The 19,163-nt window shown below is 41.4% G+C and overlaps 1 protein-coding gene across 1 annotated transcript in view; it reads left to right on the forward strand.

The window, feature by feature from the left end:
- Positions 1-1,886: 1,886 nt before the first annotated feature.
- SLC6A13 (solute carrier family 6 (neurotransmitter transporter), member 13) overlaps positions 1,887-19,163 on the forward strand; it is a 77,530-nt gene continuing 60,253 nt past the window's right edge. The window contains exons 1-2 of the mRNA XM_006891329.1: positions 1,887-1,918; positions 4,414-4,620. Coding sequence (XP_006891391.1) covers positions 4,419-4,620 — 202 coding nt within the window. The 5' untranslated portion in view covers positions 1,887-1,918; positions 4,414-4,418. The remainder of the gene's footprint in view (positions 1,919-4,413; positions 4,621-19,163) is intronic.

The raw sequence follows: 19,163 nt of genomic DNA on the forward strand, positions 1-19,163 counted from the left end.
ACTTTTTGTGTGAGTTGCACACTTCCTGAGGGCTCTTTTGATCTTTTGCTATTAGACAATAGATCAAATCAGACAGAGGAGTGTTTAGAAGAGGAAAAGTGCAGCTGAAATATATGATAGCAATTTCTGGGATGCTTCCTCGTGTTAGTAGGTGCTCCTGCTTCCATGCTGTACAGGTCATTGAAGACTGAGAGAGACAGAACTTAGAATCTCTGTCCATTTCTCTCCTTGAACTTTCAGGTACTTTTCTGTTGTCTCATTCAGTCCTCTGCCTCCCAAGCCTACTTGTTGCCCTGACTCATTTTAACAGTCTGGCCACAACCCACCTTTGCTCAGAGATTTCTCAGTTCCACTGCCCTTAAAAAGACTTCCTGGCTCACTATGAATAGTTCCTAAGGAAACATTAATAGCTAGAGTTTGAAGGCGTCCCACCTGACACAACCTTTGGAACATAAATAATATTCTACCCAATATACTGACGAGAAAACAAAGGCCATCAGAGGTTGAATAGCTTGCTTATTAAGTTCATGGAGAAAAAAGAGCTAGAAATAGGATTTAGATCTTGAACTCTCTGGCTCCTGAACCCCAGCAGTTTCCACAACACTACCTAAATTCCAACAAGGGGTTGAGCTGAGCCTCTGCCCCAGTTCTCCTCTCCCTCTGCAGGGCATCAGTAAGCTGTTACTCTCTAGGGCTGCTCCTGTGGGCTGCATCTGCCAAAAAAATTGAAGTTCCTAATATTTGGCAATTCCTTTTCCTTATTTTTTTTAAAAAAGCAATTTTAGCCTATTATATTAAAATTCCAGTAATAGTGAATCTAACAGTAGATGAAAAATCTCCCTTGCTGTGATTTCTGAAGCTCCTTCTTACTCTCCAAATGTAACTACCTACTATTAGCTATATCACTCACTCATTCATTGCTGCTGAGTCAAACAGACTCATAGCTCACCCTCCAAGGGTTTTCAGAGACTGTAAATTGCATGAGAGGAGATTGTCCATTTCTCTCCTGAGGAACAGCTGGTAGTTTCGAATTGCCTGTCCTCAGGTTAGCATCATAATTCCCTACCCATTAAGCCACCACAGCTCCCTATTACCTGAGTGTTTTTTAAAGAAACTTTTTCTAGATGTACATAGATATGTGCGTGCATTTTAAGAGGTTTTTTTTTTACTTCTCAGAGTTCTATAATCTTTAGATCTTTAGTATAAATTATGGTTGTTCATTTTAGATCATAAACTGAACAAAAAAATTTTCAAAACCAAACCTGCTTTTGCCCAATCGATCCTGATTCATAGAAGCCTTAGAGGACAGAGTCTAGTGTCCCATATGGTATGCAGGGCTGTAAACCCTTATGGGAGCAGACGGTCTCATCCATGACACAGCTATGAGTTTGGACTGGCACGTTTTAGTCAGTACTTCAGTGCTTAACCTACTATGCCACCAGGGAAACTATAAACTGCAAAGGGTAAGGTAAACATCCTTTAAAAGGAATGCGGTAGTACGTGACCAGAGAAATCTCTGTTCTTAACAAATTCACAGAAGCATTTGCGTTGGAGAAGAGAATGGAAGAGGAGACCCCTTTGGAGAGATCCCAGGTGATTAGGAGACATAAGCATGGGAATGTCAGAGAGGGGAGCTTGTTGTTGATAAGCTCATGAGCAACTGGCCTGACCTGCCAGGGTGCACACACTCCCCATGCTGTGAAATGACTTATGTGTGGGTTTTCGGGAGGTGGGGACAGCAGGGGAGGGGGAGGCTGGAGGGCGGAATGTGGGTTGGGCCAAGTTTAGAATTACAAGTGCAGCAGAGGCGCTCTTGAACCACTTTAAATAGCCAGAACCTTCCCCTTCCTTCTTAGATCATTCTCTCCCCCCCAGCCCCCATCCCACTAACTGGACTTCTGGCAGTAGCTTCACAAAGGTTTGTAACATTTTCTTCTTTTTTTCATGTTTCTTGGTCTCAGATAGCAGGTTGACAGATCTATAGAACTTCTAATCAAAGGGTTGTGTGATCCTTTCAGGAAATAGATTTCTGACATTTATGTGTGCACATAAAAAGGTTATGTGCTGTTTTCCTTAAATGGAGTTTTCCTTGTTTTTCTGAAACTTTGGTGGCTGTTGACTTAAGAGAGTATGTGATTTGGAGAAAGAAAACTCGAAATGGAAAGGAAAGAAACGGGAGGTAATTCCAAGAAAGTGACAGCTCCCCTCTCTGTGGAATGGGACAATGAGTAACTCTGTATTGGACTGAAAGCAAACCCACATTTGCATGCGTGTGATTCTACAAAGTGTTCTCATTTGACCTCTGTTAGCTTAGTGTGACTGTTACAGTTGCAGACGGAAAACCTAAAACTAAGTGTCATTAACTTCCCAAGCAGTTGTACAGTCAAAGGTAAGATTTCTACCCAGACTTGTGGACCTTACAACCCCTGTCCTTTATCAATACCATGCTACTACCTCTGAGAAGCAATGAGAAGAGGCTAAGGGATCCTGCAAAGGATGACTCTTCAAGGGTTGGGGATGATGAAGAAGTGAAGGGAGAGAGCTTTCTATCATTGGAAGACAGAGACAGCCTTCAGATGGTAAACGGAGGCCCAGAACCAACGAAAAAGACCATAGACCATCTGCTCCAAAAGACTGAGGAAGCTCCCAGGAAGAGTTGTTTGGGTTTCTCTTTCTTAATCCTTAAACTATCTTTGGAGCCCTTCCTCTACTTTCTTTATCTGATAAGCAAAGGTGCATGCCATTGTCTGACTTCCTGGACACATCAGGGGTTCAGCAGGGACCACAAAGATGAACTAAAAGAGACCGTGGATAGATGGGGCTCCACTAAGAATGTTCTATTAACATGAACTATTTCTGAAGTTACAATAAAAGTTCACCTGCTACTTGTCCAGAAAAGCGACCACTATATGCCATCAGGGAAGAGCTGTTACTTGTATCAGTCATTTTGGTGAACACAGGCAGCCAATGTCACTGAAGTGATGTAACTGAGAGAGCATCAACAGAGAAATTTCAAGCCCTGGCTCTGTGATGAACCAGAAATGGGGCAGCAATCACATTCTTAAACTGCTCTGAGCAGAAGCTTCCTTGTTTATAAAGTGACAGTAATACTGGTTACCTCTCGGAGTTGTGAGGTTTAAATGAAACAAATGCACATAAGTTACCTACTATACAGTAATTGCCAGTAATGCAAACCACATCCAGTCTTACCCTCATTTCTAATAGGGCCTGGAATAGGATATTTCTGGCAGTGAAGAATTTATGGCCCCTTGTCCATTTTATGTTGTCTTTTTGTACTGTTGTACTTTTCATCACCAACAAAGAAAAGGAGCCCAAATTCACCTCTGTTTTAATGGATTCAGAGAGAACTGGGAATACCGGGCAAAATCAGGATGTCTGTTCGCACTTCTTTCCTTTTTAAAACGTTTACTGTCATATTACAAAATCAAAACACATTCTTTGAAGAACATGTAGGAAATAATCACAAGGAAAAGTCTCATTATCCAACCACTGAGAAGCATTTTGATAGATAACCTAATTTCTCAATCACATTAATACTTTATAAGACATTTTTAAAGTATGGCCCTATTGTCTAAGATTTTAATATTTTTTCATTTTATATATTGTAAAAACTTTCATCTATTTCACAATTTCCAGTGATTATATAATAGTTCAGTCTATGTATGTGTCATAATTTATTATCTCATCTACCATTATTGAACATTTATGTATTTTTCTAATTATTTGCTGTTCTGACTGATGTTTTGATGAACATGCTGGAGGCAAAATCTTTACCCATGGTCATAATTAATTTTTTAGGGTAAATTTCTGCAAGGGAAAAATGGAGGGTTTTGAGTACGCAGAGTAGGGAAAAGCTCTGGTGGCCTAGTTGGTAAGGAGTTGTGCTAAGGATACAAAAGTGGCTGGTTCGAATCCAATAGCGACTACTTGGAGGATGGATGGGTAATCTCCTCCTAGTGCAATTTACAGACTCTGAAAACCCACTGGGGAGTGAGCTACTAGGCGGTTCTGATTTGGCAGCCGTGAGTTTGCACATTTTAAAAATGCTAGTACATGCAATATGGTTGCTGATGGCACGGAGAAGTGAGAGCCAATCCAGAGGCTGTTTGAATTCTTCAGTGATCAGAAACTTCAATATAAAAGAATCAGTGTGGTGGAAGAAACATCTGTACTCCAGTGTGAATGCTTTCTTCCTGAGACAGGAAAGGAATGCACACTCTGGACACCTCCTGCCCACCCCTCTACTAGTAAGAGACCCCTGATTAACAGACGGGGAGTAGGAAGTAGGAGTAGACAGTGCGCTTCTTCTCTTGGGAATTTACTGGTGAAAAGAAGGGGAGGGCTTTGCTTCCCAGGTTACCACAGTAACAGAGCTTCTCACTTGTTTTCCAGGTGGGATGGATAACAGGGTCTCGGGCACAACCAGTAATGGAGAGACAAAACCAGTGTGCACAGTCATGGAAAAGGCGGAGGAAGTTGGCACCCTGGAGCGGGGCCACTGGAACAACAAGATGGAGTTTGTGCTCTCAGTGGCTGGGGAGATAGTCGGCCTAGGCAACGTCTGGAGGTTTCCCTATCTCTGCTACAAAAACGGGGGAGGTGAGAGCTGCGTGTCATCCTGCCTGTCCCTGGAAGGAATGCCAGCTCTCCATCATAGCCCCTTTGGAGAGCCCCACAGACATGTAGCTGGAGCTGGAAGGACCCCTGAGACAGTAGGAACACTTTACAGTAGACTGAAGCCTAGAAAGATTCTGAGACTTCCCCAGGGCTGTTTCTATTCTAGCACACTGCCATAGAAATAGGATGTGAGCTTGCGAGCCAAATGGATCAGGGTCTGGCTTCAGGCTCTTCTATGGTTTGGATGCTTTTGGGTAAGTTACTTAAGACCCTAGAGATTGCTGCTCTGGTAAACTGAGACAATAATACCTGCCTTTCAAGATTCTAATATGGATTTGAAGGAATGTGTGTCAGTACTTAATAAATGGTAGTGATGCTACTGATGATGTTGATAGTAAACGTTTCTGTGGTCTTAGGACTCTATAGCCTTGGCTTTGTGTCTTCTTCCTGATCTGCTGACATTCCTCAAAGGCCTCCATCCCTACCCCAACAGCATCATAACCCTTGTCACCAGAGAAAGAGTTGAGAGAATGAGAGTAAGAGGAGACAGAGAGTTGACAGAGGCAAAGAGAATGAATGAGTGTGTGTATGAACATCGACTGTGACTGTGCCTCCAGTTCTACACCCAGCCTTTATTGACTTCTTACTGCTTTCCATACCAGTCTCCGTGTGGTAACTCTGTTACCTCCACATCACAGGTGGTGATTTTGCTATCATTATCTCACTTTCAGGGAGGTCTTGGCAAGGAGTGTTTTGCTATTAACCCAAATGCTACGCCTCTCTGGTTTCAATCTACCAGTAGCTCCTTGGGGAAAGGACAGATAATCTCCTTCCTTGCAGTTTCCAGCCTCAGGAGTCCGCTGGTCAGCTATGAATTGGTTCCAGCTTAATGGTGATACAGGTATTTTGGTCTTTAGTTTTTCAGACTTTACTTTCAGAGAAACCTGTCTTTCAGGTTGGGAGAAGCCTCACAGCATTTCTGGATACTGAATGTGCCTGGCTGGCCATCGGTAGAGACCTCCTTCTTCTTGAATAAAATGTAAAGAAGTCAGGGCTCTCAAGCCTGGTTTTCTAATAAGGGTACAGCCTTGGTTGGAGGAAGTAGTTCAGAAGAAGGATATAGGAGGGAATGCCAAGAGGAGTGGCTGATTCATGGGCTATGGGGGTTACAAGGGCCTGTAATACAACGCATACCATTTTGCAAGGGATTGAGAAGCCTACAAACTCATCAATCTCAAGTCTCACTGTCCTTTGACCAAAGGTTTTAGAGAGGAGATGTACACAACACATTGTGGAATTAGAAGGACTAGGGGAGAGCACTCGGAGATACTCTGGGGACAGAAAGCCTCACTGTTAGGTTGGGTAATTAGGGATTAACCCCAAGGTTGGAAGTTTAACTTGTATTCTTCCACAAGGAAAGGAATGGGCCTGTGTGTCCTTCCTTCACAGGAATTTCTGGACAGTGGCCTGAAATCACAGGACTTTGCTCAGTCTACATTGAGAGGGAAGGAGGGAGTCTTCCCACTTCTTACCTATCTCTGGAGACTCTACACTCTTGTTTAAAAATTAAGGCCTCAGCACCCTCCCTTCCGAGAATAAACTGGAGGGAAGGGGTTGGTCCAGGGTACAAGCAGGAGGCTGGTGGACTAAGCTGAACATTAGGCCTCTGCATCTGGACCTAGTGACCAGCTTAGCTCCTCACATGGCAGAAAGATTAAGAGGCGAGCAGCTTTACCCAAGCCTCTCTGGAATTGGGTAAAGGTTGTCCTGGGAATTAGTAAGAACAGCACGAAGAAGTTGGAGAAAGGGACTGTCCCTGGACTGGAGAAGTAGGAGAGGGAAATGACAGGAGCAGCTGGGGGACATGGAGCTCACCCCTTTTCAATTATCTGGCAGCATTTCAATGGAGCTCTGTGTCAGAGCTCTCTAGTAGTTTGCGCTGTGACCTGAAAATATATTATGTCCTGTGTGAAGTGTAGGCCCAGAAAGAAAAGAGTTCAGAACACTTGGTTTTTCACATGGGTGTTTGTAGGGGGAGACGAAGGCAGTAGGTGGAATCTGTGACTTCTTCCTCCATCTACCGTTCCAGTAAATTGATCCTGACTAATAGTTGAGATTTTTCAGGGATTGTAAGAGCGAAGCAAGTCATACTTATTTAACCCTTACACCATAAGGCACAGTCTCTTCTTCCCTTGACTAAGGCTAGGACCATAGGACTCTTCTTCTCAGTTTCCTGATGGACAACAGCAGCTGGAAGCAAATGTTTTGAGAGACTTTGGAGCTGGAGGCTACTGCTCAGGTTTGCTGTGAGGGGCACGAGTCTCTCAGGGCCATGAGTGAGTTAATGGGAAGACTCCTTTGCCAAGGAAAAGGGGCCTGACCTAAAGATGTGAATAGTCATTAAATGAACCTTGACCCGCCCTTGACTTCCCTGGAAGTTTCACCTTCATGCGTCAACTCTCTGTGCCTCACAAGTAAATCAGGCTCCTATAGAGAATGAGCCCACTTCCCCCATCTTAGCATGTCTATTGCTTCAGCAAAGAAGACACCGATTCCTTTTTTTGAGATGACCCTTAATATTTATATAGAAAAGGAGCATGGGGACTATAGGGATTGATAGTCTGTTTTGACTCTTCATTGTTATCCCAAAGGCATGCAGTTTGAATCCATCAGCTGCTCCATGGGAGAGGGATGGCCAGTCTATTCCTGTGTGATTTACTGCTTTTGAAAACCTGCTGAAAGGTCAGCTATGAGTCAGTTCTGGCCTGATAGCAAACAACAGCAGTAACAACAGACATGGATCTCAGATTAGAGTTCAGAGGAGGGATGCTAAGAATGCTCTGAGTAAACCTTGGAGAAGGATACCAGGGCCTTCAGATGATGTGAACTGTTCTATCAACCTGTGTCTGGTTCCTTTTTCTAACTTTACAGCTTCACATAGCCACTTTTGTGCTTAGGGTGGAGGTGAAGTAGGAACTTTATTATTGTTTGTTCAGTGGTAAAGCCAGAAAGGAAAATCCCCAAGGCTTAATGTTCATTCCAATCTTAAAATGTAAATTATATCTCCTTTGGTTCATTCCAGCTTACATTTGATGGAACCAATTTGAGGGACATTCCATATGGAAAAAATGGCTGAGGTAAGAACAGGATAGAAAGACAAGCAGATAGATTGTTGAAAATGGTCCCTAAAGACCAGAGAAGCCGAGAAAGTAATAGAAAGGAGTTCCATCTAAAGTCAAAAGCAACAGTTAGGCTTTTCCAGGGAGATGGATGGGAGGGCTGGATGCCTTAGTTATCTCCCTGCTGTCTTGGACTTGCAGTTGCTCTGCCCACTAGCACCTGCCTTATCCCAATGGCTTCCCAGTGTCAGTCAGTCTGCCACAGTGCATAGCCTACTAAAACTTGCCTTTGACTGTGCCGTTCAACAATATATATCCACAGAGTGCCACCATATACATTGTTCTTGGTGGTTGCGATACATCTTTAAACAGAAGAGATCAGTTTCTTGTCCTTGTGGTGCTTATATTCTAAAGAGAGGAGATAGATAATAAAAAGGTATTAAGAGTAGTTTATTATAATAAAACATAGAACAGAAGACGTTAATAAGTGCTTTGGAGAACGTGCAAGTAGACTTGAGAAGGGGAGTCTGGAGTATGAGTAGGCCTGGTTGCAGTTTTAAAAAGGGTCCTCAGGGTAAGCTTCATTGAGAACAAGGGAGCCCAGGCTTAAAGGGACTGAGACACCTGACTGTGTAATTACAAGTGGGGAGGGTGTGCTCCAGGCAGGAGGCAGAAATGGTTTAATTGTACTTACTTGTAAAAGGGAGTTTTGGTGGCCCTATTGGTAAGATACTGAGATGCAATTCCAAAGGTGTGTGGTTCAAGTACACCAGCAACTCCATGGGACAAGGATGAACTATCTCCTTCCATGTGATTTACTGTGTCTGAAAGAAAACCCAGTGGAGTCTCAAGCATGAGTCTGTTGTACTTGACACCACACAACAACAACAACAATCATAACACCAGAGAGCCTAGACACTACAAAGAATGATTAGGAGGTGAGAGCAGAGAAAGAAACAGGATGGGAGGGAGCAGATCACACAAAGCCTTGATTGTCATGTTAAGACTTTATTGTAGTGGCATGAGGTATCAATGGCAAGGCTTTCATCAGGGAAGTGACATGATTTATGTTTTTAAAGCATCCCTCTGGTTACTGTGTTGAGAATAGATTGTACAGAAGTAAGGGGAAAGGAGACCATTTAAAAGGCTTAAAGATATCCAGGCAAGAGATGGTTGTTGCTTAGAAGGTGGTGCCAGTGGAGGCATGAGAAATGGCCAGGTGCTGCATATACATGGCAGGTAGAACCAGTGATTATGAGAGAAAGGAAGACATCAAGGATGTCCCATTATTTGTAGCCTGAGGCCTGGAAGGAAGACATTGCTACTTAACTTGAGATGGAAGAGTCTGTGGGAAGAGAAGATTTTGAGAAGATTACCAAGAGTTGAGTTTTAGGGATGTTGAATTTGAGGTATCCAAATGGAGATAGTAACAAGGTGGTAGAACATATTGAGCTCTGGACATTTTGAGAAAGGTCTGGGCTGGAGAAACAAATTTAGGAATCATTAACATTTTAAAAATATTATTTCTTTTATACTGGTTTATTTACAAAATTTGAATACATTATTTTTCATATCGGACCTTTCCCATTTCCTTCACCCACCCCCATCAAATTGTGTAACCCTATTATTATTAACAACCCCCCCACCCTTACTCTTCTGCTTCCACCCCCCCCCCCCCCTTGGAATCCTCATACTTTTTCTACAATAAGGATTTTATACAGTATTTGTCCTTATTAGACTTAACTCATTCATTTGCATTTTGATGGTGTAAGAAAATAAGATCATGGACATTTAAGCATCTGGGAGAAGAGGAAAAATCATTCAAGGAGACAGAGAAGAAGAAACTAGTAAATCAGGGCAAAAATCAAGAGAATGAGATGTCTTAGAAACGGAATAAATGATATCAGGAAATTTTAATTATATGCCATCCGAGATGACTGATAAGACACTACGAACAACAGACTGTAACCTTGCCTTATCAGTCATTATCTTCATCATCTCTGATGTGCTCGATACCATTGTTTGATCACTGTGTCAATCCATCTTGTTGTGGGTTGTGTGTGGGTTTCCCTCTCTTTCTCTGGCTCTTAATCTTTCCCAGTAGGATGTATATTTTTTCAAGGACAGGCCCCTCTTGACGACATGACCAAAGTATGTGAGACACATTTTCACCATCTTTGCCTCTCAGGAGCACTCTGGTTGCATTTTCTTCACAACAGACTTGTTTGTTCTTTTGACAGTCCATAGGAGATTCAGTACTCTCCTCCAGCATCACAATTCAAAGGCGTCAGTTCTTCTTTTGTCTTCCTTACTCATTACCCAACTTGTAGATGTGTAATTGAAAAGACCACAGCTTGGATCAAGTGTACCTTAGTCTTTAAATGGACATCTTTGCGCTTTAGCATTTTGGAGAGATATTTGGAAGCAGATTTTCCTAATTAAACATGTCTTATGCTTCCTTGACTGCTGTTACAATGGATATTGATTGTGGATCCAAGTAAAATGAAGTTGTTGACAACTTCAATCTTTTTATCATCTATCATGTTGTTGCCTATATATTCAGCAGTGAGGATTTTTGTTTTCTTGTTGAGTTGTAATCCATATTGGAGGCTATAACCTTTGCTGTTTTACAGCAAGCGTTTCAAATCTCCTTCACTTTCTGTAAACAAGGTTATGTCATCTGCATAACACATGTTATTGACGTGTTAGCACGTTAACACTTCGATTCGGATGCCGCATTCTTCTTCATGTAGTCCACTTTTGTGAATTATTTGCTCAACATACAGACTGAATAGATATGGAGAAAGGATATGATCTTGATGTACACTTTCTTGATTTAAACCACACAGTAAAACTGGGAGGAAAAGAGCTTAATGACATCTTCTACTTCAGATTGACTAAAAAAGATGAGAAATGAGAATGTATTGTTGGATTTAGAAACATTGATGCCATTAGTGGCATTTATATAACAGTATAGCAGAGTTCTGGAGATTGACTGGAGTGGCTTTTAGATAATAGGGTGGGGAGAAGAATATAAAATAATAAATACGGGGTGATTTGGACAGCACCAGAGAATGTGTTAGGGGATTTCTGCTGGCATAGTCTGTAGAGAGTTGTGTTGCCAACCCAAAGGTGGTTTGAATCTACCAGCAGCTCCTTAGGAGAAAGAACTGTCTCCACCTGTGCGGTATACAGCCTCCAAGAGCTCGCCGTGGGGTCAGCTGTGCGTTGGTTCTGACTTGAAGGCAAATGAGTTCTTGAGCATTTTCAATAACAAAATAAATGACAAGAACGATTAAAAAGCAAAAGAAAAATTAGAAATACCAGCGAGGAAAAATCATGTTAACTAAGCCACAAAATACTTTTCCGACCTAGACCTTAAGGGAAGAGGGAATGAGATGACAGTACAAAGAGGAGTACATGGAGCCTGGCATTAGGGACAACTGTTAGCCTTGATGCTGTCTATAGATACTAGAGAACTAAGAGCAGTGAGAGGTACTTTTCTTTGTATGTTGTTGTTGTTTACTATTGAGTTAGGACTAATTCATAGCTGATTCTAGCAGATTTTTAGAAGCGGCAAATTACACAGGAGGAGATTGCCCATCTTTCTCCTGTGGAGCAACTGGTGTATTTGAACCACATGCCTTTGGGCTGGCAGTGCAACTCCTTACCACTAGGCCACCAGAGCTCCCTTTTCTTTATATAGATAATTATTTTAGTAGCAGTATGATCTCAGTACATGATAATTTCTTACCATTTTCCGTTACTTATCATTGTCCAGTACTGGCCAGATCATCTTGACCACAGCATGTAACTGTTTCTGTATGTCAACTCTCATGTTGCTCATGTGAGAAAGTACCCATTTATGTCGTATAGGTGACATCACAGAGTGTACTCCTTTAGAAAGGACAGTAGTTAACAAAATGATTTTAGCATGAAAAGGCAGTTCTGCCCACCTCATGAGTATATTTTTTAAGTTTAGTAAGGAGACTTGTTGTTAAGTGCCACTAAGGGGAGTTCACAGTGACTCTATGAACAGCCAACCTGAACCCTGCCCTGTCCTGTGCCGTCCTCATCATCTCTGACATACTAGAGCACAAGTCACCATGTCTATCCATCTCATTGGGGGTCTTTCTTTCACTGACCCTCCATTTTTCCAAGCTTGGTGTCCCTTTCCAAGGCTTAGCCTCTCCTAGCCACACTGTTGTTGTTCGGTGCCATCAAGTCATTTGCCACTCATAGTGACCCTATGTACAACAGCTCTGAGTCCTGCTCTATCTCGAGCAAATCTCGCTCACTGACACTCATACCCCCATTACTCAAGTCACTGAGTCACTCTATCTCATCTAGGGTCTTCCTCTCCTACGCTGTCCCTACACTCTTCTCAGCATGGTGCCCTTCTTCAAGGATTGGTCACTCCTGGCAACATGCTCAAGTTTTGTCAGACACAGCTTCAAAATCTTTGTCTTCTGGAGAAGCCTGGTTTTACCCTCTCCAGGACAGACCTGTTTGTTTCTCTTAGCAGTCCAAGGTATGTTCAGTACTCTTCTCTAGCACCACAACTCAAAGGTATTGATTCTTCTTCTATCATCCTTTGTCGTTGTCCAGCTCTCTGTTGTTGTTATGTGCCATTGAGTCACTTGCGACTCATAGCGACCCTATGTACAAGAGCCCTAAACCCCGTCTATCTTGTGCCAACCTCACCATCTCAAACACACACATTCCCACCACTCTACTCACAGAATCGATCCATCTCATCGAGGGTCTTCCTCTCCTGCGCCACCCCTCCACTCTCCCAAACATGATGTCCCTCTCCAAGGACTAGTCCCTCCTTGAAACATGCCAAAGTATGCGATTCGAAGCTTCAGAATCCTTGACTCCAGGGAGCATTCTGGCTTCACCCTCTCCAGGACAAACCTGTTTGTTCTCCTAGCAGTCCATGGTATATTCAACAGTCTTCTCCAGAACCACAGCTCAAAGGCATCAATTCTCTTTCTATCATCCCTATTTACTGTCCAACTCTCCGATGCATAACACATAATTGCGAAGACTATAGCCTGGATCAGGTGCACCTTAGTCTCCAGCCTGACGTTGTTGCTCTTCAGTACTCTTGAGAGGTCCCTCACAGCTGACTTTCTCAATGCAATTCATCTCCTACTTTCCTGGCTGCTGTTACTAAGAGTGTTAACTGTGGAGCCAAGTAAACTAAAACTGTTAACTATCTCAATCTCTTCACCATCCATACTGATGCTGCCGATTGGCCCAGTGGTGAGAATCCTTGTTTTCTTGAGATTGAGCTTCAATCCATATTGAAGACTGCAGTCCTTGACTTTCTGCAGCAAGCGCTTCAGGTCCTTCTCAGTTTCAGTGAGCAGGGTTGTGCCATCCGCATAACGCAGGTTGTTGATTCTTCCACCAATCCTGATGCCACATTCCTCCTTGTACAGCTCAGTGTCTCGAATGATCTGTTCTGCATACAGATTGAAAAGGTATGGAGACAAAATACATCCCTGATGGACCCCTTCTTGATTTTTGAACCATCCAGTGTCTCCCTGCTCTGCTCTGATGTTCTCTGATACATAGCAAGTAATTGAGAAGACCACAACTTGGATCAGGCATAATTTAGTCTCTAGACTGACATTGTTACTCTTCAGTACTCTGGAGAGGTCGCTGGCAGCATATTTTCCCAATGCAATTTATCTTTTGATTTCCTAGCTGCTGGTACCAAGAGTGCTGATTGGGAACTGAACAAGCTGAAGCTGTTTACAGTCTCGGTCTCTTCTTTTGTCTATCATGATGCTTTCAATTGACCCAATAGTGAGAATCTTTTTCTTGTTGTTGAGCTTCATTCCATATTGAAGGCTGCAGTTCTGGACCTTTTGCAGTAAACGTCTCAGGTCCTCCTCAGTTTCAGCAAGCAAAGTTGGGTCATCTGCATAACACAGGTTGTTGATAAGTTCTCCAATCCTGATACCATGTTCCTCCTTATAGAGCCCAGCCTCCTGGATGATCTGTTCTGCATATAGGTTGAAAATGTATGGAGATAAGATGCATCCCTGACACACTCCTTTTCTGATCTTGAACCATGCAGTCAGTATTTCCTGTCTCTGTTCTGACGACTGCCTCCTGGTCCAAGTATAGGTTTCACATGAGCATAATCAGGAGTTCTGGGATTCTCATTGTTCTGAAGGTTAGCCGCAATTTGTTGTGATCCACACATCAAAGGGGAAATGTGATACCAGATAGCTGTGACCCTAATCCCTCAAATCTAGGTCTAACTTTATATTCTGATAGTGGTGAGAAGGACTTTGGTGGGAAAAGAGGTAGGCTTCCCTATTCTTAGCTGGGTCTCTTTTGAGTTCCATTCCAACCCTGACCTTTGCCCTACTTTCAGGGCCAGCAGCCCTTGGACCTTGTTCCTTGTGGCAGGCATCCTGGGTACCCAAAAAAGAGAAGAAGAAGAGAGCAAAACTGACCACTACAGTTAAACATTGTCTTGGCTTATTGGGAAAGAGCTGGCAATATAAAGACTGGATGGGGCTGAACTGATAACTGTCTTTGTGGAATGTTTCAGACTCTAAGCAGTGACTGTTCATATCAGCTACTGGGTTCCTCTCATCTCTGATTTCCCCTCCTGCCCAACAAGTCTTGGATGGATTTATGAACATTTTAGTCTGAATTACTTATGATCTTTATTTCTTTACTTCTGGGGAAGCCCTATGTTCTTCTCAGTACCTGAATTAAGAAAATCTAGCCTATAACCTAGAGATTTGGAAAGTTGGAAAACTGGGAATCTGTTTCCCATTTACTTTTTTCTAGGAATCGTATTTTTTAAAAGTGTAATGTGTATAGGTAAACAGTTTAATACATTCATTATTAGCATAAGAATTAAATATCAATAAATATCTTGTATATTTATTCTCTTTATAGTTACTTTTTTAAAAACATTTTTTGTTGTTATTTTGAACTTCCTTTTAAATAAATCTTGGACACCAAGTACTTGGATGTAGAATAATAAATAAAAGTAGGAATAGGAGAAAATAAATTAGTAAACAGAGAAGTTGGGTAAAGGGAAAGGCAATAAAAAATCATCTTACAAATTCCATGAGGAAAGTAACTATTGTTCGTTCTTTTGCAATACTAGAATTTAGCCAGCAATGAAAATAATAACAATAATATCCAATGGTTGAGAAGCTGTAGGGAAATACACATTCTTTTAATTGTTGCTGGGAATGAGTTTCTCCATTTTAAATTTTGTTTTAATAGCTTTCTTAAGATATAAAAACCAGAGGCCTTTAAGTCAATTCTGCCTTGTGGTGACTCAATGAATGCCAGAGTAGAGCTGGGCTTTCTAGTGTTCTCAATGGCTGATTATTTTTTTCATTCTTTTTGTTTCTTTGTTTGTTTTGTTTTATTTAAATTTATTATTAATTTCAGTAAAAATTTACAGAGACTTTGGATTTCCATTCATTCATGTTGCACTTTTCTCCCCTCCCAACACTCTCCCCTAGTACACTACCTTCTTGGAAAAGTAGAAGAAAAATTCTTTCATTGTTTTACAAACCCTCCCCCAGGTCCACTCTACCATGTAGCCTTCATTCTGGACTCCTGTCATGACAAAAATACCTAATCACTTAACCCTTTTAAACAGTTTATCCCTCATCTGTTTCAATACAGTATACATTATTGAACCCATCTTTCTCAATCTCTCCCCAATCCCAAGGTCAGTCCTGTTTTACAACAGTGGCATCATGCAGTATTTGTCCTTTTGTGACTGAGATATTTCACTCAGCATAATGTCCTCTAGTCACCCATTGTGAAAAATATTACATGAGTTCCTTGTTTTTCAATGCAGCATAGTATTCCATTGTGTGAATATACCACAGCTTCTCTACCCATTCATTTGTTGATGGGCACTTAGGTTGTTTCCAACTCCTTGCTATTGTGAACAAAGCCACAATAAACATGGGTGTGCATATATCTGCTTGGATGTCAGTTATGGTCTCTTTGGGGTATATTCCCAGTAGTGGAATTGCTGGGTCAATGGTATCTCTATTTTCAACTTTTTGAGAAAGCGCCATACCACCTTCCACAGTGGTTGCACCATTTTACACTTGCATCAACAGTGAATAAGGGTTCCAGTTTCTTCACAACCTCACCAGCATTTGTTGCTTGCTGTTCTGTTAAATTTTGCTATTCTGACTGGGGTGAGATGATATCTCATAGTTGTTTTAATTTGCATCTCTCTTAGAGCTAGGGATTTTGAACATTTCTTCATGTGCTTGTTAGCCATCTGAATGTCGTCTTCGGTGAAGTGCCTGTTCATATCCTGTACCCACTTTTCTATTGGATTATTTACCTTTATCTTGTTGTGGTGCTCAAGTGTTTTATAAATTCTGGATATAAGTCCCTTATCTGATATAATGTCCTCCAGTCACCCATTTTGAATAATATTACATGAGTTCCTTGTTTTTCAATGCAGCATAGTATTCCATTGTGTGAATATACCACAAATACTTTTCCCCAGTCAGGGGCCTTTTTACCCTGTTGGAGAAGTTTTTGGATGTGCATAGATTCTTAGAAGATTCCATTCATCTATTTTATCTTCTCCTGGTTGTAGGGGCTGATTATTTTTTAAAAAACCCGTTTTCCACTTTATTTTCCTTTTATATTGGTTTGTATACAAAATTCACATGTATAATTTATGTACATTGCATTTCACACATCCCTACATTCACATTGTGTTTCAAATGATTGCTCACATACATAGTCTTTTATAAGATGAACCACCATTGATCTATGCCTACTATTACCTCATCCTTTCAGGTCTCCATTGGATCTTTCCTAAATCCTTCACCAACCCTCCACCTTCACTCCCCAAGCTCTGTTTTCCTAGGATTATCTCCCTTCCCCATCCTATATCCCACCCCCTTCTCCTTTTGAGCTTTTGTCTACATCTTACTAGCTATCCGTCTCTTTTTGTCAATAATGGTTGTATGTAGTATTTGTCCTTATGAGACTGAGTTAGTTCATGCAGCGTAATGCCCCCTCACTTCTCCCATGATATATAGTATTTTACAGAATCGTTGTTCTGCAGGGCCTGATTTTTCAGAAGTACATCACTAGGTGCTTTTATCAATATGTCTTTGGGTAGCCTAGAACCTCTAACCTTCAGTCAGCAGGTGAATGTGTTAACCATTTGTACTGCTGAGGGACTCATGTTACTTAAGTCATATATTTTGTAAATTTTTTTAATTTTTATTTTTTATTTTTATTATTTATGTGTGTGAGTACCGTCAAATCAGATTTGACTGGTACAGGAGGAGATTGTTCCTCCTTCTCCAGCAGAGCATCTGGTGGATTTGAACCGCACACCTGTGTGATTGCAGTGCAGCTTCTTGCCATTAGGCCACCAGAACTCACCTTACGTCATATTTATAATGGGCCTCCTGGGCAAAACACAATTGTTCTCTGACACACATGAGATTGTCATGAGTTTATATGAAGGTAATGTGTTGGATTTTTTTTTTTTGCTAAAAATAAACACGTATTTAAAGTGATGGATTTGATAAGTTTTGACAAACATATGCATCATGAATTATCCCCACAGTTAAGACAGTGACCATATCTATCACTTCCAAGTTTCCTTCTTCCTCTTTATAATCCCTTCTTCTTGCCCTATCACATCGGCCACTCTACCCCAAGACAACCATGGATTTGTTTTCTATCACAATATTTGACTCGACAGCACCTAACAACAACCACCCACACACTGGTTTCCATTTTCTTGAATGTTATAGGAAAAGATAGGTTCATGTTACGTAAGGTATTCTTTGTATGGGTTCTTTCAGTATATTAATTTTGAGATTTATCCATTTCTTTGTATGTGCAAGTAATTTATTGCTCTTCATTGTTGAGTAATCTTTCATTTATATGGTGATACCACAGTTTGCTTATTCATTCACAGTTTCATGTACATTTGAGTTACTTCTAAGTAATAGACAAATAAAATTACTATACCTGGGTTTTGTATAAATCTCTCAAGAAATATCTTTCTGTTTCCATTAGTTAAATAAATACCCAGAAGTAGAATGACTGGATTAGATGATAGGTGTACATTTAATTTTTAGGAAGCTGCTAAAAATGATCCCAAAGTGGTGGTGGTTGTTGTTAATGTGCCGTCAAGTTGTCTGCGACTCATAGCAACCCTGTGTACAATAGCCCTAAACTCTGCTCTACCCTTTGCTAATCTTATTGTCTCTGGCACACCTATCCCCATTACTCCAGTGACTGAATCAATCCATCTCATTGAGGGTCTTCCTCTCCTGTGCTATCCCTTCACCCTCCCAAGCATGATGTCCCTCTCCAAGGACTGATCCTGCCTTGCAAAATGTCCAAAGTGTGTCAGATGGAGCTTCAGAAACCTTGTCTCCAAGGAGCAACTTGGTTTCACCCTCTCCAGGATGAACTTGTTTGTTCTCCCAGCAGTCAATACTCTTCTTCAGCACTACAGCTCAAAGGCATCAATTCTCCTTTTATCATCCTTAGTCACTGTCCAGAATAGCAAGTAATTGCAAAGACTATGGCCTGTATCAGGAACCTTAGTCTCCAGACTGACATCATTTGCTCTTCAGTACTTTGGAGAGATCTCTGACAGCAGACTTTCCCAATGCAGTTAGTCTTTTAATTTCCTGGCTGCTGATACCAAGAGTGTTGAATTTTTCATTTTATATTCCTTCCAACAATCTATGAACATTTCAGTTCCTCTACATATTTACTAATACTTGGTCTGTGGTAAGGAGTTGCGCTGCCAACTCAGAGGCAAATGGTTCCAATCCCCCAGCTGCTTCGAGGGAGAAAGATGGGCATTCTCCTCTTTACAACCTCTGGAAATGCACTAGAGCTATGAGTCAGATCCAACACCATGGTAATGACTTTGAGTTTTTGACTACTGACTAATTCATGATATTGTTCTGTAGTTTCCACACTCTGTTGGGTCACCCTTCTTTGGAATGGGAACAAATATAGATCTCTTCCAGTCAGTTGGCCAAGTGGTTGTTCCCCAGATTTCTTGGCACAACTTGGTGAGCACATCCAGGGCAGCATCTGTTAGCTGAAATACGTCAATTGGTATACCATCTATTCCTGTGGCCTTATTTTATGCTATTTCCTTCAAAGCAGCTTCAATTTCTTCCTTCATCACCATAGGCTCTTGCTCATATGTTATTTCATGAAATTCTCTGTATCTGCCAATTCCTTTTGATACAATGACTCAGTATATGCCTTCCATCTTCTTTTAATACTTCCTGGATCATTTAATATTCTGCCTAAAGCATCCTTGATTATGGCAACTCTAGGTTTGAATTTGTTCTTCAGTTCCTTGAGATTATGAAACTACAGAACAAT

The sequence above is a fragment of the Elephantulus edwardii genome, unplaced genomic scaffold, assembly GCF_000299155.1.
Source record: "Elephantulus edwardii isolate Elephantulus edwardi_28Jun2011 unplaced genomic scaffold, EleEdw1.0 scaffold00096, whole genome shotgun sequence".
Taxonomy (NCBI): domain Eukaryota; kingdom Metazoa; phylum Chordata; class Mammalia; order Macroscelidea; family Macroscelididae; genus Elephantulus; species Elephantulus edwardii.